We start from the raw sequence: 26,722 nt of genomic DNA on the forward strand, positions 1-26,722 counted from the left end.
CTTTTTCTTGCTTATAGCTAGAGCAAGATGTATAAATAAAGGCTCAATCTTCATTAAGATTCATTTCAGGTATGAACGAGGTACTCCGGTTAACTTACACTGCCTCAAAGGCAAGTATACATTTCCTTAACAAAGAGACTAAACAGTACACAGCACTCAAGGTGTTGGTCTCACCGATCTGTCGTTTGCACAAGATTTCCCTACTTTTGTATTCCATCTCTCTTGCAATAAATTAATTAGAAAGGCAAATGTACTTGTTATAAGTGCACTTGATCTTACTGGGTATTCTTGTAGGAGATTTGATTTGACAAGGCACTTACAATCACGAAGAATGCAGCAAATAAGAAGAAAGTGATTGTAGTGAGAGAGGAATGATATCCGGAGATTGAAGGTAACTGGCAAAAGATCCAGATTACACAAAAGGAAGATATTCCAGTGGAAGTTTACTGTTGTGCACTCTGAAAGGGCGACCAGAAACACCTCCATCTTTCAAAAGGGGAACTGGATAAGCGCTGGAAAGAGGGAAGAATCTGCAGAGGTGACAAACTGGATCACTTTCCAGGGGGGTAGCACGGGTGCAAGGGGCCGAGTAGCCTCCTCTGGCGCCGGTCTGATTTCTGCGACCATCAACATTTCTTCCTGCCCAGAAGAAAGAGACCCCCGTGGGGCTGATTCCACCGGAGCTGGCGGCCTATTTGCCCTGGAGAGAAGCATTAAACATTTTAAAAGCCAATTAAGGCCCTTTCCCCCCCCCCCCTCGCCCGCTCCAGTCACACTCACCGACATCATGCTCGAAGGGGTGTTGGCGAAGAAAGGCATGGTCGAGGGGGGAGTGGAAGGAGCCGGGGGGGGGGGGAGGGAAGCTCTGAGGTGAAAGGGATCGAGCCGGAGTAGGCCGCAGGCAGGCCTCGGCGTCTCCCTCGCCCTAAGCCCGCAGCGGCTCGCCCCTCCGCCGCCCGCTGCCGCATCCTAACGCCCGAGGCCCGCGGCGCCGCCGAACTCCAACTCTCGGCCTCCCGCTTCCTTCCCGTCGCCTCGACGCTACAGTTTTTTTTCACCGAAACACCTATTTCCCCCCCTGAAATCAGTCGGGAGCCAAATGGCGTCACAGGAGGGGGCAGAAATAAAATAAATAATAACTCAAGTGGCGGTCATGTGATCCGCTCTCGCCTCCGCCCGATCTCTGCCATTGGAGGTGCAGTTCCTCCGGCACATTCAGCCAGGGTAGGGGGCAGCACCGGCGGAGGCCGGGCGGCGCAATTCGCTATCAGCCAGGGTAGGGGGCAGCACCGGCGGAGGCCGGGCGGCGCAATTCCCTATCAGCCGGGTAGGGGGCAGCACCGGCGGAGGCCGGGCGGCGCAATTCGCTATCAGCCAGGGTAGGGGGCAGCACCGGCGGAGGCCGGGCGGCGCAATTCGCTATCAGCCAGGGTAGGGGGCAGCACCGGTGGATGTCGGGCGGCGCACCGCAGGCTGGGGGCAGCACCAATGATGCTATATTAGCCAAGCTGGGAGTGGGAACAACAATAATGGCACCTGCTAGGGAAGCAGAGTGAGAGAAACTGGTCGTTGGATTAAAGCTGGGTTGCGAGCTGGAGGGGCAGTTCGCTATCAGCCAGTCTAGGGGGCGGCATCGGGAGAGGAGACGGAGGCGTAATGTGCGGTCCTCCGGTCTAGGGGGCGGCACTGAGCAGGTGTCGCGCATGCGGGTTGAGCGCGACCTGGCGGGCGGGAGGAGTCAGCTCCTCGGGAGGCGCGGCGCCTGAATCACCATGGCGGCGGCAGGAGGGAGCGGGCCGGAGCAGAAACGTGGGATCAGTGATGGAGCGAACAGGCGAAGGAAGGGGTCCGGGACCCATTGCCACGCCTACATGGTCATTTATAACGTGGTGATGACGGCCGGTGAGAATTAGACCTTTTCTTAACAGTGTCCAAATCGATGCTGAGGTTAACCGGTTTAGGGGTCGTCTCCAAATTACCAACGCTGTCTGTAAGCGTAGAGACCGCCAAATCTGAGCTTTACCGTCCAGTTGAGATCATAACAATGTATTAGATTCATGTGGTGAAGGGATAGTGTTGCTGATGTAAGTGTAATGTGCCACTTCATTTTCTTCCTCGTTCTCTAATCATTTTTTAAAAACTACAATTTATGGCCGGTCCCTAAATTCTTCTGAGGTCCTGGTAAATTGGAGGAATTGCTAAATCATGTGCAGGTTATTAATAAAGAACAGTATTGTGCAGCAAATATCTGCTTAATAACGCAATAGATGCAGTACTTCTGCTGCAATTGCATTATTGCAGGAATGAAACGTGAAAGATTGCAATTGTTCAGCAGGTTGGCAGCATCTGTAGTTGACGTTTTCAAAGTCGATAATCTGCTCAGTATTTCCTACATTTTCTGTTTTGATTTCATGTTTCCGAAATGTGCTATTTTTTGCATTTTAACTATTGCATTATTGGGCTTTTTTTGTTGAGGGTGTGTATCAATGACAAATCTCATAGTCATGCAGTAATGGTCTTTGCCTACGTGCACCTATGTTGTGAAATACAAGCAACTTTGTTCCTCTGTAGCTTTATAGTTCTACGATTTAAGACAACTGTTCCGTTAACACAGTTCTGTTGGATACTAAAATGAGATTCCTACTGAACTGAGTTGGCAGGCTATGATGTGGAAAGCAGAGTGTAACTGAGATTTAACTTAGACAGATGGAGAGAATGTACTTTTCACTAACTGGAAGATATCGGAGAACTCTTTGATTGCCTGTCCTTGGTTTCAAATGTGATGAAATCCGTAGCATTGTAACAGTTTCTATTCCATGGGAGGGAGGAACAGAACGTTCAGATTCTTGCTACTTTATAACTCTTTCTACTTCTGCAAAAAAAAATACAATAGTGTAATTGTATGGTATTTGAAATGTGGGAGGACTACCTACAAACACTTCACAGCGTGAACACGAGGAGAGTTAAGAAAGGCACAATTAAAAAGATGGTTTTGTAGGGAGTGAAATAGAAAAAAATGTAAAGGAATTATATATAAATAGTGATATTCAGAATGCTTGCAAATAATATAGGAAATGTAGCAAGCTCCCACAAAATAATTCAGGACTGTTGTAATATAGCAAACTCCCACAAAATGTAACCAGACTGAAGAGATGGAGTTTGGAATTGATTGGACAAATTTCCTTGTGTCTGGTAGCATGAAGTCATGGGGAAAATTTGGGGAAACAACAGGGATCAGGAATTATGGTCCAGTTGTCTATATTTCCCTTGCTCCCAACTTGAACTGCCAACTAATCCCATTGTCTGAACTGAAATGTGGCCAGTTTTTTGAGCCATACTGCATTCCAACTTTGTTTCCTGTATTTTAATAATTCAAAAGAACCTCATTAGCTTTAATATGTCTTGATATAAAAGGTACTAAAAAGATGCAACTCTTTCCTATTAACATTGAAGTCATCTACAGACAAGTCATGTGATGGTAAATATGTTTTGGCAAGTTAGTGAATTAAGCATCTTTCACATTGCCTGTGGTTTTCCCAAGGGGCCCATTGAATGCTTCATGAGGAGCTCTTGTATTATGTTATCTTTTCCATCCAGAGTTCAGACTTAAAATCACAAGGCAGTTTAGAGATAAGATATCTTTATTAGTCACATGTACATCGAAACACACAGTGAAATGCATCTTTGCGTAGAGTGTTCTGGGGGCAGCCCGCAAGTGTCGCCACGGTTCCTGCACCAACATAGCATGCCACAACTTCCTAACCCATACGTCTTTGGAATGTGGGAGGAAACCGGAGCACCCGGAGGAAGCCCACGAGACACGGGGAGAACGTACAAACTCCTTACATTTGCCGGAATTGAACCCAGGTTGCTGGCACTGTAAAGGTTATGCTAACTGCTACACTATGTCACAACTTACCTAATTTCCTCTGTCTCTTTCCCAGAGTAGCGTTTTTTTCCCCCGATCTTACTCTCCTCTACACATCATACCAGCCTATACAAACAATAAGCGAGTTTTAAACTGTCTGGCTGCTTTTGTTGCAATGTCCAGTCCTGTCCTTGCTCATCACAACAGATGCACATTTACGTGGTACCTTTCATGTCTCTTTCAGAACATTACAAAGTGCTTCACAAACATTGAAGCTCTCTTGAAGTATAGTCACAGTTGTAGGCATAGTGGCAAGACAATTTACACACAAGCCCCCACAAACAGCAAAGTGATACTGACCAGATTTTTTTAAATAGGTGTGTTGATTGAGAGAGAAATATTGGCCATGACTCTGAGGAGAACTCCCCTGCTCTTAATTATTGTGCCATGGGATCTTTTTGCATTCACTTAAGAGAGTAAATTTGGGCTTTGCATTACACTCCTATCTGAAGGAAGGCAATGTATTTTTGAGAGAGACTTAAACCCTCAGGTTCCAGTGCACCTCAAAGTGCACCATAGTTCTAAACTGGCATAATGCAGGAGGGAGCAAAGGATAATCAAGAGGAAGATTTTTGATTTTTTTTTCTTTTACAATATTTTTTTATTAATTCCTGATAGAAAATGCAAAGTACATGAAACTAAAGAAAAGACAAAATGTTACAAAATACATTCTATTGAGTCACATTTGAAATCACAATACCTCATTGATAAACCAGAAATGATAACTAGTATTAATAAATTGGAATAATTTATTATATAAAAAAAATCTAAACCCACTACCAAGACCGAAGCTGTTTGGTTTAAAAAAAACAAAAAAAAGCCCTGAAGACATAATGGTATTGGCCAGTATCTGTACTTTAATCACCAAATCAATGGTTTTGAAAGTAGTTCAAAAAAGGTCCCCACAGATTTTGATTTTTTTGTAAGTTCCTTCTCTAATTAAAAGAGGAGAGGGTTTGTTTGATGTCTGTGGTTTACTTGCTAGCTCTCTTGCCCAAGTAAGTCGGTTAGGATACAAGTTCCCTACTACAGGAATCTGAACCCAAATTTCTGATACTCTAGTGCTGTACTGTGGCAGTGCTGTGTTGTTAGAGGTAGCATCATCGAACTTAGTTCTTGCTGCAAAACATACGTGGGCAGAAAAGTTCCCGTAACACCATTCTGAAGGAGGTATTCTACCTAGTGTCCTGGCCAATGTTTATCCAGGATCCATTGCACTGAAAGAAGATCATTTAATAATTATTTGCTAATAGTGAGAGCTTGCAATACACATGTTTGCTGCCATATTTCCTTCTAAAGTACTTATTTGACTCTGAAGTGCATTTGGATGTTCTTTGTCTTTGCAATTCTTTTGTGCCAGATTTTGTGGCTCAGATCTGGGCATTTTTCATGCTCTATTGGATTCTGCATTTCTGCTTGAGTAGGTAATTAGGTCTTGGATCATTGTGCCTTTAATGAGACAACATGGCACTGTGAGGGTAGGTGGATTTCATGTCTATTTAAGAGGCCAGGGATTCAAACCCAATTAGGCTCTGTATTTATTCCAGTATCACTGACCTGATTTACTTTGTCCTCGTGTATGTCTATTTAGAAATGTGTCAGGAGATAGTTCTTGTCTCAGTATCTCTATCTTCTATTGCTGCATTGCTGCATGTCAGAGAAACTTTATTTTTTAAAAAAAATAGAGACATTTTGTGCTGTTTTCTTTCCCGTCTAGATTTGGGAACTTGCAGGCATTGACCAACCTACAACTTTTGCTCAACCCTGGCTATTTGTGTCTAACAGACTTGCCCCTTTTATCTTGTATCTGTGCCCTCCAGTTTAGACTCCCCAACCCTGGGGAAAGGATTATGACTGTCCACCTTATCCATACCCCTCATGATGTTATAAACTTCTATGAGGTCACGCCTCATTCTCTTATGCTCCAAGGAATAAAGATCCAGCATGGCCAACCTCTGCCTATAACTCGGGTCTTCTAGTCCAGGCAGCATCCTCGAAAATCTTCTGCACCCTCTCCAGCTTGACAGTGTCTTTCCCTATAACAGGGTGACCAAAACTGTATGCAGTACTCAGAGTGCAGCCTCACCAACGACTTGTATAACTGCAACGTAATGTCCCCTATTCCTAAACATGATGCCCTGTCTGATGAAGGCCAGCACGCTAAATGCCTCACCAGCCTGTCTACTTGCTTGGCCACTTTCAGGTAACTCTGCATTTGTTACTCCCAGGTCCCTCGGTTCAACAACACTCGTCAGTGCCCTGCCATCACTGTATAGTCCTACCCTGGTTTGAATGTCCAAAATGCATCACCTCACACTTATCACACCAAGTTGAAAGCCATTTGCCATTCCTCAGCCATCTCCCTAACTGATCAAGATCTCTTTGCAATTCATTGTAACCTGCTTCACTATCAACAAGTCCCCCTAATTTAGTAATCATCAGCAAACTTGCTAATCGTCCCATGTACATTAATATCTAAATCATATACATACGTGATAGAATAACAGAGGTCCCAACACTGACCCCTGGGGCACCCCACTAGTCACAGGCCTCCAGCTGGAAAATTTACCTTCAACCATCACCCTCTGCTTCCTATCATCGAGCTAATTTTGAATCCATCTCGCTAGCTCCCCCTGAATCCCATGCGACCTAACCTTCCAGATCAGCCTGCCTTGCGGGACCTTGTCAAAGGCCTTACTAAAGTCTGTATAGACAACATCCACTGCCCTACCACCTTCTCTGCCCTTAGTTACCTCTTTGTACCTTTACAAATTTTCTTCACCATATATTTATCAAATTCCCTTCCAAAAGGCCACCATGGAACCTGCCTCCACCACAGTTCTACTCTAAATCATCAGGCAGTGCATCCCAGAAGTTCAGAGGGAGGTCATTTAAGCCACTGCACCCTTTGGGTGCACACATTTTGCCTCATCTTCCCACTGATCCGAATATCAATTACTGTCAACCAGGCTCTTTGTCTCCTCTACTAAGGGAAATAGGCCTTCCTGTTTATTGTCCAGATTCCTCACAATTTCATACAACTAACTTGTCTCCTGTTCTTGTATTCATTGCCTTGGTAAATTGGTTTATTTTTGTCACATGTACCGAGGTACAGTAGAAAAACTTTGTTTTGCCTGCCATCCATAGAGATCATTTCATTACATCAGTACATCGAGATAGTACAAGGGAAAAGCAATAACAGAATGCAGAATAAAGTGTTACAGTTATAAAGAAAGTGCAGGCAGGAAAATAGGGTGCAAGGCCCATAACGAGTTAGGACTGAGGTTAAGAGTCCATCTCTTCATCCGAGGGGACAGTACAATAGGCTTATAACAGTGGGATAGAAGCTGTCCTCGAGCCTGATGGTACATGCTTTCATAGGATAAGATATCTTTATCAGTCACATGTACATCGAAACACACAGTGAAATACATCTTTTTGTGTAGTGTTCTGGGGGCAGCCCGCAAGTGTCGCCACGCTTCTGGCGCCAACATAGCAATGCCCACAACTTCCTAACCCGTACGTCTTTGGAATGTGGGAGGAAACGGAGCACCCGGAGGAAACCCACGCAGACACAGGGAGAACGTACAAACTCCTTACAGACAGCGGCTGGATTGAACCCGGGTCGCTGGTGCTGTAAAGCGTTACGCTAACCCACTACACTACCGTGCCTGCCTTTCATGCTTATGTATCTTCTGCCTGATGGGAGGAGGGAGAAAAGAGAATGCCTGGGGTGGGTGGGGTATTTGATTATGTTGGCTGGTTTACCAAGGCAGTGAGAAGTGTAGACAGAGTCCATGGAGGGGAGGCTGGTTTCCATGATGTGCTGAGCTGTGTCCACAACTCTCTGCAGTTTCTTGAAGTCTCGGGCAGAGCAGTTGCTGTACCAAGCGTGATGCATCCGGATAGGATGCTTTCCTTGATGTTGTCATGCTCAGTATTCATCCTTTAATCAGAATCACTAAAAACAAGTTTTCATCAATGTCACCAGCTGCTGCATTTCCGACATCCTCCAAACACTTCAAAAATAATAGTTGGCTGTAAAGTGCGTTGAGACATCCGGAGTTTGTGACAGTTACTGTAGAAATAAAATCTATATTTATGTTCATGCTATTCAGTATCATTGGTTGAGAAGCCAAAAGTACTGGTAACTAACTGACAAGATGGAAAGTTACAAATACAATTTGGCTAATTATCACCGAATCAGTCTACTCTTAATCATCAGTAAGTTAATGGAAGGTATCATTTTCAGTGGTATAAAGCAGCACTCACCAGTAACCTGTTTGCCAAAGCACAATTTAGATTTTGCAAGGACCGCTTGACTCCATACTTAATCGAGACCTACATCCAAACACGGACCAAAGATTTGAATGAGGTCAGAATGACTGTCCCTATTATTAAGACAGGACTTGACCAAGTGCTACATCGTTAGAGTGAATGGACATCATGGGAAAAGTATATCGCTGTTTGGAGTTAAATCTCACACAAAGGAAGATTGCTGTGGTTGTTGGAGGCCAATCCATAGGACGTCACAGCTAGAGTTCCTCGGGATATGATCCTTAGCCCAACCATTTTCACCTGCTTCATCAGTGATCTTCCTTCTATCATATGGTCAGATGTGAGAAGCTCAATTCCATTCACAGCTCCTTAGCAAATGAGGCCGTCTAACATTCAGGCGTGGGCTAATGTGGCAAAGTACCATTTGCACCACAGAAGTTCCAAGCAAGTCCATTCTCCAAGAGAGAGTCTAACTGGGTCCTCTTGCCATTCATTACCATTGCCGAGTCCCTTGTCAACAACAACATGGGGATGCCATTGACCAGAAACTCAACTGGACCAGCTACCTAAAATAAAGTGATTATGAGAGCAGATGAGATGCTAGGTAGCCTAGCATGTGACTCACCTCATAACACCCTAAAAACTTTCCACAATCTACAAGCACAAGTCAACACTCTCCTTTTGCCTGGATGAATTCAGTTCCAGAAGTCACAAGAAGCTCGATGCCAGCCAGAACAATCGCCCTGAATGTTCATTCCCTCTACCACTGACACACGGTCACAGCATTGTGTACCATCAACAAAATGTAGTGTAGGTACTCTGACAGCAGCTCCCAAATCTGCAGTCTCTTCCATCAAGAACCACCAAAGCAGCAGGCACATGGCAAACATCACCACCTGCATTCTCCCCTCTAAATCACACACCGTTCTGACTTGAGAATATATCACCAATCCTTCGTAGTCACTGAGTCTAAAATTCTACCCAACAGCACTGTGGGTGCATCTTCACTATGAAGGACTGCAGCAGTTCAGGAGGGCTTCCTACCTTCAGATTTTCAAAGGCAATTAGAGATGGGCAAGAAATGACTTCTCCCTGCCTGCATTAAAGAGGAATAAATTATCAATGAGGCATTTCACTATGGGGGTACCTACAGATTACCACTGATCAGCCATAGTTGCTGGTGTGTATTTAGGTGTTAGATGTGGAAAAGAAGACCCCAAGATAAGGATGACTATGACTATAAAGGCTTCCACCTAAAAAGTAGACACTTTAATGAAATAGTGGTAATTGGGCACATAAGAGGGAGGAAAGCTGTCATAAGCAAAGAAACTTCTCAACAATGACTGTGACAGTTGGGTAGTTTAATATCAGGTAATTAAATCTGGAATTAAGTAAAATACTAGTCTCTGTAACAGTAATTGTGAAATACCAGATTGTCACAACTGTCTGGTTCACCGTAGAAAGCATCCTATCCAGAGGCATCACTGCTTGGTATGGTAACTGCTCTGCCCAAGACCACAAGAAATTGCAAAGAGTTGTGAACACAACTCAGTCCATCATGAAAACCAGCTTCCCTTCCATTGACTTTGTCTACACTTCCTGCTGCTTTGGGAAAGCAACCAACATAATCAAGGACCCCTCCCACCCCACCTCACCCTGGGTCATTCTCTCTGCTCCCCCCTCCATCGGGCAGAAGATACAAAAGCTTGAAAACACGCACCACCAGGCTGAAGGACAACTTCTATCCCAATGTTATAAGATTCCTGAACGGACCTCTTGTACAATAAAGATAAACTCCTGGTCTCACAATCTACATTGTCGTGGCCCTTGCACCGTATTGTCTATCTGCACTGCACTTTCTCTGTAACTGTAACACTATATTCTGCATTCTGTTATTGCTTTTCCCTTTGTACTACTCATTGTACTTGTGTTTTGAAACGATATGTATAAGAACATAACATAAAAAATAGGAACAGGAGGAGACCTCATGTGGCCTGTTGAGTCTGCTCCGCCATTCAATAAGATCGTGGCTGATCTGGCCGTGGACTCAGCCCCACCTACCTGACTTTTCCCCATAACGCTTAACTCCCCTTCTATGCAGAAATCTATCTAACTGTGTCTTAAATATATTTAATGAGGTAGCCTCTACTGCTTCCTTGGAGGAAATTCCACAGATTCACTGCTGTCTGGGGGGGAAAGCAGTTTCTCCTCACCTCCATTCTAAATCTATCCCCCAAACCTTCAGGCAATGTCCCCTAATTCTAGTCTCACCTACCAGTGGAAACAACTTTCCTGCCTCTGTCTTATCTATCCCTTTCATAATTTTATGTGTTTCTTTAACATATCCTCTAATTCTTCTGAATTCCAGTGAGTATAGTCCCAGGCGACTCAATCTCTCCTCATAGGCTAACCCCCTCATCTCTGGAATCATCTTGGTGAACGTCCTCTGCACCGCCTCCAAAACCAGTATATCTTTTCTCAAGTAAGGAGACCAGAACTCCACGCAGTACTCCAGGTGCAGCCTCACTAGTACCCTATACAGTTGCAGCATAACCTCCCTGCTCTTAAGTTCAATCCCTCTAGAAATGAAGGCCAGCGTTCCATTTGCCTTCTTGATAACCTGTTGCACCTGCAAACCAACCCTTTGCGATTCATGCACAAGCAATCTCAAGTCCCTCTGCACAACAGCATGCTGCAATCTTTCACCATTTAATTAATAATCTGATCTTTTACTTTTCCTTCCAAAGTGGATGACCTTGCATTTACCAACATTGTACTCCATCTGCCAAACGCTTGCCCACTCGCCTAACCTATTTATATCTCTCTGCAGACTCTCCGCATCCTCTACACAATTTGCTTTTCCACTCAATTTAGTGTCGTCGGCAAACTTGGATACGCTACACTCGGTCCCCTCTCTTGTTATATATTGTTCATATATATTGTGAACAGTTGCAGGCCCAGCAGTGACCTCTGCGGCATTCTGCTCACCACTGATAGCCAACTAGAGAAACACCCATTTATCTCAACTCTCTGCCTTATATTGGTTAACCAGTCCTCTGTCCATGCTAATACCTTGCCCCCAGTTCCATGCGTCTTTGTCTTATGGATGCCTTTTATGCGGCACCTTATCGAAGGATGCCATGCAAAACAAGTTTTTAACTGTATTCCAGTACATGTGACAATAATAAACCAATTACCAATTCTCCATGATGTCCTCCAGGAGAGCATAGCTGTCATTCTTGCTACATGTGACTCCATACTCTCCCATGCAGATTTTAAGCAACTAGGAGACATTAATAGCAATGTCAACATCCTGCATGTGTAATTAAAATTAAAACCTGATAATTCAGTCTTTTTTTTTGTGTACTTGATTGACTCAATGTGAGAGCATGACCATGCAAAAAGCTTTCATCAGTCACATAAGAAGCTATTGAGACCAACAATCAGAATTTTGGTTAGAGGCAGGTTTTAAAGGGCAATGTGGGAAAGATAAGTAGAGAGTGTAGGGGCCGTGGAGCTGAAGGAATAGCCTGCCACTGATGAAGTGATTAAATTTATAGTCGGGCGCCTTAAAGCTGTCAGACTGGGGATGGGAATGGATGGTGGGTTTTAAAATCAGAATTTTAAAATCAAGCTATTGCTTAGCCCAGACCCTGGAGAGAGGAGGAGAAGGAGAGATGGGTCTTAGAATGAGTCAGGACACTGCCAGCAGAGTTAGAAGGCCTTAAGTTTATGGTGAGCATGAGGATAGAAGTGGCAGGCATGGTAGTATAGCGGTTAGCATAATGCTATTGCAGTATCAGTGACCCGGGTTCAACTCCAGCCACTGTCTGTAAGGAGTTTGTATGTTCTCCCCGTGTCTGCGTGGGTTTCCTCCGGGTGCTCCAGTTTCCTCCCACATTCCAAAGACGTACGGGTTAGGAAGTTGTGGGCATGCTATGTTGGCGCCGGAAGCGTGGCGACACTTGCGGGCTGCCCTCTGAACACTCTATGCAAAAAATGCATTTCATTGTGTGTTTCAATGTACATGTGACCAATAAAGATATCTTAAATGGGATTATGATAGGTGGAGATGTGATTGTTGTCCATGGGAAATGCAGTGAGATAAATCTGACATCGCACTGGTGTGGCACACTTGGTACAGGCACAACAATAGAATTAGTTCTAAGTTTCTATTTGACCGTGCTTGCGAGCTTGCTTCTGTAGGGAGCAGACAGTAGGATCTTTCTGTGGGCCAAATCGTAAGGCATTTTGTGGGAACCCAGGCTGCCTTCAAGTACTAATGGCCAGTTCTATAGCAGGTTAACCAGGTGTCTGGGAGTATGATATTGCCAAAGCCAGAAGATCTAGGGGCTTGGTAAAATGTAAAGGATGCAATGACTTGGAATGATAAGCAATACAAATCTCGGGTGTGCCAAGGTATTAAAAGATGTATCTGATCAACCTGGCCATAAGGCATTCTATTAACTTAAAAGATATTAAATGGCGATAATTACAGAATGCTGGCCCAGTCAAAACCTCAGTTTAAATGTTCTTGTCCTTGTTTTCTTATCGTTCCATAGCCTCAGCCCCTCCCTTTAATATCCTGCAACCCTCCAAAATCTTGATCGATATTAATAGCTCCTCCATTGGCAGGCCAGTCTCTAATCTCAGTCTCTCTGCTATCTGCTCCTTTTATGGCACTCCTTAAAAGCTACCTTTGACTGAGCTTTTTATGATCCGTCCTTGGGTTCTTTGTGACTCAGTACCATTTTGTTTAATAATCCATACTGAGAAATGACTTTGCATTTTATTGCTTTAAATCCTCTTGTTTGTTTCTGTCCATTACTGCCCCTCTGTGACTTTGCCCCTCTGTTTGACAATCCTGACCCTTTTATATTTGGTCCTGTTTGTCACGTGGAAGGTCAGTCCATTATCTGAAAATGTCGATCTCTGTCCATTCACCCATCGTAGTTCTTCATGGGCAAGCCAGTTATTAGACAATATCCACCACAGGAATGAAGTTGTGCTTCACAGTTGCTGCTAACCTAGATCGTGAATCACTGAATGCAAAACATAAGCTTGTCTAAAACTCTGCTGCTAGTTTGTGCAGTAGAGTTCACCTGTACTAGTTGACCATTATAACCTCCCAGTCCAGTCTCTGCACCTCTCTTCTCAAACCCTCCTTAAAATGACCAAGGTTTTGCCACCTGTCCTCATTTTGTGGCCCCTCTGACATTTGTAGTGCTGTAGTGCCATTTTGTTCAATAACATGAGTGTGGTATAAATGCAAGTTCTTTGTTTACATCTAGCAGCATCAAAACCGGCGGCATTCTATTGAAAGGAGGTACAATTAGTCTGGGTTAATGGAAATGCCACTGGTCCATAAACCAGTTGGTGTACTGCAGCCAGAACTAATGCATCTTATTGAGGATTAGAGAGGTGTTTGGTTTGAAAACTGAGGGTCTCATTTTTTTTTCATGCTTCTTCTGTTGTTTCAGGTGGCTAGTCATTGCAGTTGGTCTGATTCGAGCTGGGCTGGCCCGGGGCACCTACCATGGTCTCTACTATTCCATCGAGAAACCGCTGAAGTTCTTCCAAACAGGAGCATTGCTGGAGGTGGGTGACACTTTTACGTGCTGAGTTATAGCCAGGCTCTTCTCTGGCAATGCATTCCTTATCCCACAAACTTTATCACATTTGGTTCTAGTGGCTCCTGGTAGATATAGAGTCACACCACAGATATTGATGATACAATTTGCCATGTTGAGGGATGCTGACTTTGACAAAAACAGGGTGGTTATTCTTTCACAGCATGAGGGTGTGATTAGCAAAGGTAGCATTTATTGCAGATTTTTAAACACCCTTGAATTGACTGACTGTTTAGGCCATTTCAGAGGGTAGTTCAGAGCCAACAACATGGCTGTGGGGTTGAAGTCACATGTCAGCCTGTCTGGTTAAGACTGTAAATGAACCAGTAGAGTTTTTAAACAACACCATGGCAGTTTTGTGACCACTATCACTGATACCTGTGTTTTTTTTTCAATTTCCAAGTTATTTAATTAACTGAATTTAAATTCACTGGTTGCTGTGATGGGATTTGAACTAATGTCTCTGGATTGTTGGTTCAGGCCATTTGCTTGCTGGTCGAGTAATTTAACCATTGCTACCACAACACTTATCTACCTTGAAACCTTCAAATTTCATGCAAGTTTCCCGAGCTTTATGGACTGCCACAAGATCTCTCAATAGCTCATGTTTCATATTGATCCCTGGCCAGATGTTGATTCCTGGTGAACTTTTGGATTAGCTCTGTGTAAGGTGCCCTATCACTGACTGCACCTCAAGCTATAGAAGAGACATATTTACAGCTTTGGATCCCATGTATCCACCTTTATTTTATTTTTCTTCCCTTCCACTTTACCATTACAGTTACCTTCATTATCTATTGTTCAGCTGCGTCATACATTCAGAACATTCCATTTTCTACTTGAGCATCATAGTCTCTTTGGAAGAAGTGGGGATACTGTCTACACTTCTCACTGCCTCGGTAAAACAGCCAACATAACACCACCCTCCCTGGACACTGTCTCTTCTCCCCCTTCCCATCGGCCAGAAGATAAGCCTGAAAGCACGTACCACCAGGCTCAAGGACAGCTTCTATCCCGCTGTTACAAGACTTTTGAACAGTCCCCTAGTCAATAAAATGGACTGTTGACCTCACAATCTACCTCATCATGGCCTTGCACCTTATTGTCTGCCTGCACTGCACTTTCTCTGTAACTATAACAATTTATTCTGCATTCTGTTACTGTTTTCCCCTGTACTACCTCGATGCACTGATGGGGTAAAATGATCTGTATGGATGGCATGCAAAACAAAGTTTTTTACTATACCTCGGTACATGTGACAATAATAAACCAATTTATTTAGTGCATAACGGAGTGGAAATTTGAACAATTCTTTCTCGTATCACAAATTAATTGATTCTTTTCCTCGCATCTTTTGTTTCCACATCTGTACAGTTCTCCAAGGGAATCTCCTTACTTTAGTTGTCAAAGTAGCAACTTTATCTTTCATTTTCTTGATACAGCCTAACATTGCTGTTCTTTTTAATGCTGATCCCTTATTTAGTCTAAAATCAAAACACATTTCTCTGGCAGAATTGCTTGTTAAAGGTAGGTGGTTGTATTAATAGTGTGGGTAGATGGTGCTTTGGGTGAGGTGGGCTATTTATTGCTGGGATTAACTAGTAAATAGGATTAATGTGAATTGCTTTGGTTGGAGGGATTCCTGGCCCTGTGATGTTGCTGGGGTTACAGGCTGTGTGGGAGGCACTAATGTGCAGCTCTGTTGTCACCAATCAAAAATCACGTGTATTTTAAGGCAAACTTAATCTGAATTCCATTTGTTGGAATTCACTGATAAACGTGAAGAATGTCCCCTTGAACCAGCTTAATAGTTGATGGGAAGGAGGAACTGCATTTCTGGAGAGCTTTTAACACATGCAGAGCAAATGAAGTATTTGTTTGATGCAGAAATAGAAAACATAGGGGCTGAGGCAGAATCTGTTGAGGGAAATTGCTAACTTTTCAGATTTCATGAAAACTGGGAAAGGTTTAGGAGATCCGATTGGTTTTAAGCAAGAAGACGGAAAAGATCTCCTGTCCAAAAAATGGAGAGCAGTGGCCATAACCTGAAGCTATTGCAGTCAAGTGTGCCTGCTTGAGAGGTCATATGGCATTCAAGCTTCTGCTGAGCTTCAATGGAAGTGTTTGAGGCCAAATCAGAAATCAGCATGGCAGTGGGGCAGAGAATTAAAGAAAAAGATCAGGGCCATGGTAGTGGAACTGTACAGAGTTGTTCAATAGCGATCACCTGGAACTATGGAATGGTTACAGCACAGAGGGCAGTGATACGGACCATTGTAGAGCAATCATGTTAGCTCCATTGCTCCACAATTTCCCCATAACCATGCATACTTTTTATATTCAAATACTCAGTGCAATTACCTTATGAAAGTTAAGACTGAATTTGCATCCCCCACACTATCGAGTGGTGCATTGGAGATCTTAACTACTCAATAAAAAGAAAGAAGTTCTTCATATCGTCATGGATCTTCTGCCAATTATTTTACTAAATATACAGCTGCACAGGTTGACTCTGTGGTGAAGAAGGCATACAGTGTATTGTCCTTCATCAATCGTGGAATTGAATTTAGGAGCCGAGAAGTAATTTTGCGGCTATATAGGACCCTGGTCAGACCCCACTTGGAGTATTGTGCTCAATTCTGGTCACCTCACTACAGGAAGGATGTGGAAGCCATAGAAAGGGTGCAGAAGAGATTTACAAGGATGTTGCCTGGATTGGGGAGCATGCCTTATGAAAACAGGTTGAGTGAACTCGGCCTTTTCTCCTTGGAGTGACAGAGGATGAGAGGTGACCTGATAGAGGTGTATAAGATGATAAGAGGCATTGATCATGTGGATAGTCAGAGGCTTTTTCCCAGGGGTGAAATGGTTGCCACAGAGGACACAAATTTAAGTTGCTGGGGAGTAGGTACAGAGGAGATGTCAGGGGTAAGCTTTTTTACTCAGAGTGGTGAGTGTGTGGAATGGGCTGCCGGCAACGGTGGTGGAGGCGGATACGATAGGGTCTTTTAAGAGACTTCTGGATAGGTACATGGAGCTTAGAAAAATAGAGGGCTATGGGTAAGCCTAGTAATTTCTAAGGTAGGGATGTGTTCGGCACAACTTTGGGCCGAAGGGCCTGAATTGTGCTCTAGGTTTTCTATGTTTCTGTTATGGCAGAAATTTATGCAGTTAATGTTACAGCTCAATTGTACACAGCAAATAAGATAAGATATCTTTACATGTACATCAAAACACACAGTGAAATACATCTTTTGCGTAGAGTGTTCTGGGGGCAGCCCACAAGTGTCACCACGCTTCTGGCACCAGCATAGCATGCCCACAACTTCCTAACCTGTACTTCTTTGGAATGTGGGAGGAAACCGGAGCACCTGGAGGAAACCCACGCAGACATGGGGAGAACGTACAAACTCCTTACAGGCAGCGGCCGGAATTGAACCTGGGTCGCTGACACTGTAATAACATTACGCTAACCGCTACACTACCATTTGGAATACCAAGCTTTTTTGAGGCTCCTTCAGTTGATGGGATCCTTAAGCTTAAGTAGCTGAGCTCTTGCACACATTGACATACTATAATAATTTATAAAATGATTAAAGGAGTGGGAGCACACTATCAAATATGTCTTTTGTTTTCCAGATCCTTCATTGTGCTGTGGGTATGTATGCACTTCTATTCCTAAAACATAAGGTAACCATTTGATTTCTGTTTAATCACTTTTCTCTTGTAGTATGTTAAGAATCATGTACAGTGGGCAATTTCTGTATCACCCTTCCTCTAACTTTGCTGTTGTAAATTGATAATACCCTTATTGACAAAAGGATATATATTGAACTCTTACCAAACTTTGCCAAGTGGGATCTGTTATATTTTCAACTAATGTTGTAGTTTAGTTCAGTTACTTTGTGGACCCAAGGGGGTAGGATTTTCAAACAGAAGGTGGAACAAGCTGCTAGAGGAAGTAGTAGAGGCAATTACAATTACCAGAGGGTGAAAGGGAGTAGGTTCAGAACAGACGTGAGGGGTAAGTTCTTTACTTAGAGTGGTGGATGCCTGGAATACGGTGCCTGATAGGGTGGTGGAGGCAAGTTCACTGGGAGTTTTTAAGAGGAGGTTGGATGGGCACATGAATGAGAGGATTATGGAGGGATATGGGCATTCTGTAGGTAGGAGGGATTAGCTATGTCAGCACAACATTGTGGGCCGAAGGGCCTGTTCTGTGCTGTTCTATGTTCTAATGTTTAAAAGACAGTTGGACAGCTACATGGATAGGAAAGGTTTAGAGGGATAAGGGCCAAGCGCAGGCAAATGAGACTAGTAGGAAACTTAGTCAGCATGGACAAGTTGGGCCGAAGGGCTTGTTTCCATGCTGTAAAGCTCTATGACTCTAACTGGGAGGGACTAAATTGTCTAATGACTGCCAGATCTCACTAGGAATAAAAAAAAATTAGTGTGTTAATGCACGTGCAGCTTTACACAACTTGTTGTAAGCTGAATGGTGCTCTTGAAAAGTGGTGGGACTGTATTCAATAACAACTTCCTAAAGGAAGCTGGATGAATATTTGAGGGAAAAGGAATTTCAAGGCTATGGCAAGAGAATGGTGGAGTGTGACAAAAGAGTCAACTCAATAAAATGGGCCAAATGATCCCCTACTATATGATTTGCCTGTGAATGCAAGAACACAGGAAGGTAGGGGCAGGAATAAGCCACCAGACCTCTCAAGCCTGCCTTGTCATTCAGTATAATCATAGCTAATCTATGCTAGCCTCTTGCCCAAAACCCTCAATTTCTCAGTCTTTCAAGTATTTATCTACTTCTACCTTAAATATATCCAGTGATCTGGCCACCACCACCATTGGAGGCAGAGAATTCCAGAGATTTATTACCCTTGGAGAGAAGAATATACTTTGCGCCTCAGTTTTAAATGACTGGCCCCTTATTTTGTAGTTATAATCCCCTATTAGTGACTCTCCCACTAGTGAAAACATCTTAACATCAACCCTGTCAAGCCCACTTAGCATCTTGGATGTTTTAAATAAGGTCACCTCTCATTCTCCTCAACTTCAAGATATACAGATCAGAGATGTCTAGCCTTTCTTGATAGGACAACCCGTTCATCCCAGGGAATTAGCCTGGTGAATCTCCTTTCGACTGCCTCCAACGCTACTGTATTTTTTTTTAGGTAAGGGGACCAAGATTGTGCACAGTATCCCAGGTGTGGCCTCACCAACAGCCTATACAACTGTAACAAAACCTCCCTATTCTTCAGCTCCAACTCGTCACAGTAAAGGCCAAAATGACATTTGCCTTCTTGACTACTTGTTGGACCTGCCTGCTAACTTTTTGTAATTCATGGACGAGAACAGCTGGATCCCTCTGAAGTTTACTTATTGGGAATCTCTACCCATTTAGATAATACACCTTTATATTACTCTTACCGAAACTCATAACTCATAACCTTGCACCTCCCCACATTACACTCTTGCTGGATTTTCACCCAATCACTCAATGTGTCAACATCCCGTTGCAGAATCGAAGTGTCCTCATCGCAACATGCCTTTGCACCTATTTTCGTATCATCGGCAAAGTGGTTAACTGTAAAGCTACATCTACAGATTCCTCTCTGTTAACCCTCTGTCACATCTTCAAAGAATTTGATCACATTTGTCAAACACGATTTGCCTTTCATGTTGACTAGGTTTGTTTTTTTTAAATTTCCTAAGTGATTATTATTTCCTCTGATCATTGAGTATCTTGCCAAAAATAGGTGTTAAACGAACTAGCCTGTAGTTCCCTGACCCCTGTTTTCCTTTTTAAACAGAGGAGTCACATTGTCCATTTTCAGTCTTATGGAGCCCTCGCAGAATTTAGTGAGTTCTGAAAATTTTCAACCAATAGATCCACTATCTCTCCAGCCACTTCCTTAAAAACCCTTGGGTGCAGCCCAGCAGGTGAGTATGTTTTGTTAGTGAAATGAGGCTTGGAGTGCCAGGACTAAGTTCAGTTAGGTCAGAAATTCATTGTGAAATTTCACACGAGCACAGAGTTTTCAGGGACAGCTAATGATGGGGAACATAAGATGACACCAGCACGTTATAGTGTTCTTCTCTGAACTTGAAGCTGAGTAGATTGGAGATAATTTAACCTCATCAGTGCCTTGCTATGGTTGCCTTGGGAAAACGAGTAATGCTACCATCAGAAGGTAAACATGGAACCTATTTAATTCTCGGCACTGATGACCCACATCTGCGTAAATAAGCTTCAATGAAAGATTTATGTATAACTTGTAGTTTAATCCAGTTGCAGTAATTTAATTCATTGAGAGTCTTTGCACCAAGGCACCTCTGCATCTTGGAGCTCTGCAATCTGTCACCATTTAGATTATCTTTCATTATGGGCAATTCCACATTTTCACACCATGGTACTCCATTTGCTAGATTGCTTTTAAAACTGAGACTAGGCCTTTTGACTCAACAGATACATGCCAGTGTTTGTGCTCCATTTAATGTACCTCCCAGCCTATTTTGTCTAACCTCCACTTTCACAGCCAATCTCATCCAATTTATTCCCTTCACACTTAGTGTCTATTTGCAGCTCGAACTATTTTATCCCTAAGCTAACTTCAAAGTTTTGAGTGTGTTTTAAAATGCTTTTCTGACCTTTCATATTTCAGTTTCTACAGTTTTTTTTCAAACTAGGCTACTTCTTATAATAATATCATTTGGAATTGCATTTGAATCATCCAGTGTAGAAGGCTGCCATTTCAGCATGTCATACTTATAGTATGTGCTCGAGAGAGCTCTTTCTTTAGTTACACGGCCTTATCCTCATCCCACACTTGCAAATTTCTTCCACTTTAAATATTTACCCAATCCTTTTCTAAATATACTATTGATTTTGCCTCTACCCATCATTTCCCCACCAAAGTTCTTTTTCTCGTATAGTTAAGGTCTATGTCCTCTTGTTCTTTTAGAATCCCATTGTTAGTAACCTAACACCCATTTTAACTGAGTATAGTTGAAACTTTACAATGTGCAGAACTGCTTTTAAATCCAATTAATGCTAGTTCAGTTGTCAGGGCTTCATGGTCCTCCGAGTGTGGAAAGGTTTCTTGTTCTACTGTTGTATACATCAGCTGATGGATTGCTCCTCTTTTAGGCTGCTTCTCTTCTGTGTTTTGCACCCAAGTGGCCCATAAATGTTGGCAAAAGAAACTTGGGGTGGGGTGAATTGAGGTGAGAATACTCATTGTGCATTGAGTTGGACGGTATATGAAAGAGCAGTAGAACTAGAGTCAAAATGGGAATTATTTTCTATGTTTTCTTATGATATAGGAGGCCATTTAGGTCCATTGTATCTGTGCCAGCTTGCAGGACGATATCATGGCTCCACTGAATTTCTCTGTTACCTATTCTCATCACATTCCCATCGACAATTCCCACCCCCCACCACCAGATTCTACCGCTCACCTACACACCAAGGGCATTTTACAGTGGCCAATGAACCAGCCCACATGTCTTCAGGATATGGAAGGAAACCCACGTGGTCACAGAATGTGCATGTTCCATACGGACAGCACCTGAGGTCAAGATTGAACCCTGGTCGCTGGAGCTGCAAGAAGAATTTTGAGTTATGGGGGGTATAGAAGGGCCAACACAACCGTGATGGACCAGATGATTCCCTTCTATGGTGCAAAGTGCTGACATTCCATGAATCCAGCCTGCTTAAAGGACTGGTGAGGCTTTGGGTCCTGAGGACTAGAGCAGGAGTTGGTCATACAAATCTTGTACCTATTCTGCCATTCAGTATAATCACTCAACACCTACTTCATTAATTTCTTGCCTCATCCCCATATCCCTTGATTATTTTAAAGTGCAAATATTTATTGAGTTCAGCTTTGAATCTACCTTTTCTATAGAGAATTCCAAAAATGCATAATCCTCAGCAAAGAAATTTTTCCTCATTCTTTAGTGACTCTTCATCTTGAGAACATGGTTCCCTGATTTTAGACTCTTTAGCCAGAGGAAATAGCCTCCCAGCATCTGTACCTGACCTTCCTTTGTATGTTAAGCATTTAATTTAAACCAATGAATGCTTGTAAATAGATAAAATTCCTTTCCACAGAGGAAAGAAAGGGAACAGAAGGATCAGTAGTTGAACTTTACTAGGGTCTTACCTCCTGTTCACTGGATACTGTTTCACAATAGCAACCTGTTGTTGGAGAAATGCACTCAAATGAAGACTTGTCGGGATCTCTGGTAATGGAGAGATACTGCTGTAAAAGAGCCCTTAATCTCTCCTAAGCGTCACTGTGCTTTGCAAACTAACATCCCCTAGGCAATGGGAAGATCCCTGGTCTTAAAGAGTAGAATCAGAGTGATAACAATACTATTGGCCTTTCAAGTCCATGCTTGCACATAGAACAGTACAGTGGAGACACAAGAGGCTGCAGATGCTGGAATCTGGAGCAACACGCAATCTGCTGGAAGAACTCAGCAAGTTGAGCAGCATCTGTGGGAGGAAAAGAATTGTCGATATTTTGAGTCAAAACCCTGCATTAAGATAGTACGGAACACCATAGGAACAGACCCTTCAGTCCACGATGTTGTCCCAAACTAATTAAACAGGTAATAAATACCTAACTAAACTCCTCCCTTCTGCCTATCCCTCCATTCTCTGCACATTCATGTACCTATCTAAGAGCCTCTTAAACACCTCTATTGGATTTGTCTCCACTACCATCTCTGACAGCACATTCCAGACACCCACTCACCAGTTTCTGTGTTTTTAAAAATAAAACCTGCCCCATGCATCTCTCTCCTTAAATGCATGCCCTCTAGTATTAGATGTTTCGACCCTAGGAAAAGATACCGGCTGTCTACTCTATCTAATAATCTTATAAACTTCTATAAACTCCCCTTAGCCTCCGCTGCTCCAGAGAGAACAACCCAAGTTTGTCCAGCCTCTCCTCCCAGCACGTGCCCTCTAATCCAGGCAGCATCCTGGTGAACCTCTTCTGTACCTCCAAAGCCTCCACATCCTTCCTATGATGGGGCGATCAGAATTGAATTCAATAATCCAGATGTGGCCTAACCAGAGTTTTAGTTATTGTAAAGTGTAATTTGTCCCTAGCCCCAAGGTTCTGTCTGTTTTTATTTCTCTTTAAGTGCTGATCCTAATTTCTCTTTGAAAGCCACGATTGAATCAGTCTGCACCACCCAGCCAGGTGACGTATTCCTGAAACTACCCACTTGCTATGTTAAAAGATTTTCCTCATGTCATCTTTGTTTCTTTTACCAATCACCTCAGGTCTGTGAACTTGACCTGCCCAATGGAAATCCAGGCAGCTGAAGGCATGGCTGCTGATGATCAGATTAGTGGACTTCTCTCAGTCTGTTCTGCTTAGATCCCTCACTGAACAGCTCTGTCCATTTCCTATTGACCTTCTCTGATCCAGCTTTTCACACACCAATAATGCATGGAACCATTCTAGTAAATCTCTCATGCATCTTGTCCAAGACCTTTCTCTTCCTCCCTACAGTGTAGTGACCAGAATTGAACACTAATCACCACTTGTGGCTGATCTAGTCTTTTGTCAGGATTCATCATAATTCCTTTGCCTTTATGCTTCCATTTATAAATCCCAGGTCCTGATGTAGGACTTCGACCCGAAGCGTTGACAATTCCTTTCCTCCCACAGATGCTGCTCACCCTACTTGAGTTCCTCTAGCAGATGTTGTTGCTCCAGATTCCAGCATCTGCAATCTCTTGTGTCTCCAGGATCACTAATGTTTTTCATTTTTTTACTCAACCTATACGAAGTGTCTCTGTTAGTACTAAAGCTGTTATACTTCATTAATTTATCTCATTCTTCCTCCTAAAATATGTTATTTTGCCCAAGTAATGTGGCATCTTTGTTTTATTTGGAGGAAATTCCCCAACCCTCCACACTCTTAGTCATGCCTTATCTGTTTTGATCTTAAACCTCTCCACCTCCCTCTTTAAAGAGACTTTTTCCCAGGGCGACAACGGCTAACACGAAGGGACATAATTTTAAGGTGATTGGAAGAAGGTATAAGGGGGATGTCAGGGGTAAGTTTTTTTTTTACACAGAGTGGTGGGTGCGTGGAACGCACTGCCGGCAGAGGTTGTGGGGGCAGATACATTAGGGACATTTAAGAGACTCTTAGATAGACACATGAACGATAGAGAAATGGAGGGCTATGTGGGAGGGAAGGGTTAGATAGATCTTAGAGCAGGATAAAATGTCAGCACAGCATCGTGGACTGAAGGTCCTGTACTGTGCTGTTATGTTCTATGCAAAGCTCTAATAAAAAACATTTAATTGGCTTGCTGGTTTTTTTTTCTTGTTCAATGGCATTCCCTTGGTGATCTTTGACTCAGAGACATGGAAGAAAATTCTCCAATTAGTTAATACCTCTTCAATGTGTGCTAGACACTCTTTGATACAGTTTAAGGTGGTTCATAGGATCCATATGTCTAAGGATAAGTTAGCTCATTTTTATAACCATATAAATCCTATCTGTGACAGATGTAATTCTGAGATGGCTTCCCTGACACATGTTCTGGTCTTGCCCTCTTTTGGAAAAATATTGGAAAGACATTTTTAATATTATTTCAGTGGTATTGAGTATTGATTTACAACCTCATCCTATTACTGCAATTTTTGGGTTACCAATGATGGAGTCTCACCATTTATCTGCCTCAGCTTGTCATATGATTGCATTTGTTACATTAATAGCCAGGAGATCCATTCTATTTAAATGGAAAGATCCTAAACCACCTCCTACATTCCAATGGTTTTCCCAAACTATAACATGTTTAAACTTCGAAAAAAAAATTAGGAATGGTACTATCGACCCTTCGGTTAAATTTGAAGAAAATTGGAGCCCATTTATCCAGCATTTTCATATGATGTAAGTTGACCTTTTCCGAATCCTTTTCAATAACTTTTTATTCGAATATAGAGGAGCGGAGTTAATGACATAATAATGCTTTTAACCGATGAAATATGACAACCCAGCTTTTGTTTATTTTTTTTTTGTTTTTTTTAGTTTGGGGTTTTTTCATATAATCAAATTTCTTTTTAAATCTTTTTCATGTTCAATTATCAAGAGATTGGGAGGTTCAGATTACAGATTTTACTCTTTGTGTTTTATGTATTAACTTATTATGGCAATCCCGATCTCCTTGTATCATTTGTGTAATTACTATAATGTTTATTAATTTGAAATTTAATAAAACAGATTGAAAAAGGAAAGATCTTTGGCTCATTTCGTGTCATTAAAGGTTATATGTATGTTGGTGTTGCTCTTGTTTTACAGGAATTGTTCCATCCTCTGTGGTCCTGACTGGATTCCAGGTGATGTCGCGTGTATTCTTGACCTGGGCAGTTACACACAGTGTGAAACAGGTAGGGGAGAAATGAGGAAAAATGTCTGCAGTTGTATTTTTGTAGGTTTCAGTAGCCCTTCCATTTATGATGGGGGATACCTCCTGGGAGAAGACGTTGCGTTGTGCCTTACTGGAGTGACTACCTTAACATGAACCTATATTATGTCTGTTCCACCTTGGAAGTAATCACAGTGAAGTCATACCTTGTGGCAATGAGCACTTTACAGTTGTCGAGATGGACCTGTCACCTAGTAGAATGGCAGAAAGATAGACCACTGAGGGAGGCCATTTGAGCCCTTATGCCCATGCTGGCACTCTGGAAGATCTATCCAATTATTCCCAATCCTTCACAGGGCTTTGATTATTGAATCAACTTGTGGTAATTTGTGGCAATAAACTTGGCTGACTTCACTGTGATTACTTCCAAGGTAGAACAGACATAATATGGGTTTACATTAAGGTAGTCACTCCGATTTCTATTCCTTCTCCACATATTGGCTTTTTGGGTACTAAGGTCTATTGCAAAACTTCTCCATGAATTGTCACCTTGTCATGGTGGAGAAGCTTGTGGTCCTGAGATCCCGAGAGCGATGCTCCTGGTAGGGTTACCCATGGCGGTAAGGTCGATGGTGAGGTCCCTGACAAAGAACAATCCAACCAAGACAACGGTGGAACAGGCGGACAAAGTTATTTCGAACTCAACGGCTGTGAGGGTGGATGAAGGCTGCAACAAATCCATCAGCTCCAATCTTCATGGTTTCCGTGCCATTGGAATCAGTTGGTTGATTTGTGAAGTATCGTGTGCTTTTTGTAGTGCAACATCAAGTACACGTTAAACAAATACACACACAGGCGTCTTTGCTCTGTGGGCTATAGTGAGGCAGCAACAACCAAAGCCCAATCTGCCATCTGGAACTACCTGTCCTGAATGCGGAAGAATCTTCGTAAGCCACAACAATCCATAAATAGATCAACGGAATGAAGATCATCATCCTCGACCTCGTGGAATAGCCACAACGACGATGACTATTGCAAAATCGGCCTACAGCCCTCTAAATTAACAGGCACCTTCTGACTAGTTCAGAAGCAATAAATTCACTAGTTTTGTCAATGAGCAGCAGAACCTGTGGGGAACAACTTACGAGCCATTGAGTTAAAAAGAATTTAAAATGGCCAAAATTTGATGGTCAATGGATGTGCCACATTTATTGCAATGCCATCCATTGGACTGTCACTTCTGAGTTAGACGGTCACGGGTTCAAGTTAGCACAAAGCACAGGTTGCTCTGTGAAAGTCAACCCATGCTGTAATAAAGTAGACAACAACAGGACCAAGGAGCGTACCATTAGTGTTTTATTGTTTAACGCTAGCAGGAGTGAGGGATACAGAGAAAGAGTAAACAACGTAACCTGAGCTCTGTCCGTATCCCCACTCAAAGATTTACATGTTTGTGTCCCTCCTTTTATACTT

General features: G+C 42.8%; 1 protein-coding gene across 1 annotated transcript in view; it reads left to right on the forward strand.

Annotated features, from left to right (window-relative positions):
• The first annotated feature begins 1,707 nt into the window (after nt 1–1,707).
• Nucleotides 1,708–26,722, forward strand: part of hacd2 (3-hydroxyacyl-CoA dehydratase 2) — a 35,489-nt gene continuing 10,474 nt past the window's right edge. The window contains exons 1-4 of the mRNA XM_052026147.1: nt 1,708–1,902; nt 13,686–13,804; nt 17,476–17,494; nt 25,183–25,271. Coding sequence (XP_051882107.1) covers nt 1,773–1,902; nt 13,686–13,804; nt 17,476–17,494; nt 25,183–25,271 — 357 coding nt within the window. The 5' untranslated portion in view covers nt 1,708–1,772. The remainder of the gene's footprint in view (nt 1,903–13,685; nt 13,805–17,475; nt 17,495–25,182; nt 25,272–26,722) is intronic.

Source organism: Pristis pectinata, chromosome 1 (assembly GCF_009764475.1).
Source record: "Pristis pectinata isolate sPriPec2 chromosome 1, sPriPec2.1.pri, whole genome shotgun sequence".
NCBI classification, from domain to species: domain Eukaryota; kingdom Metazoa; phylum Chordata; class Chondrichthyes; order Rhinopristiformes; family Pristidae; genus Pristis; species Pristis pectinata.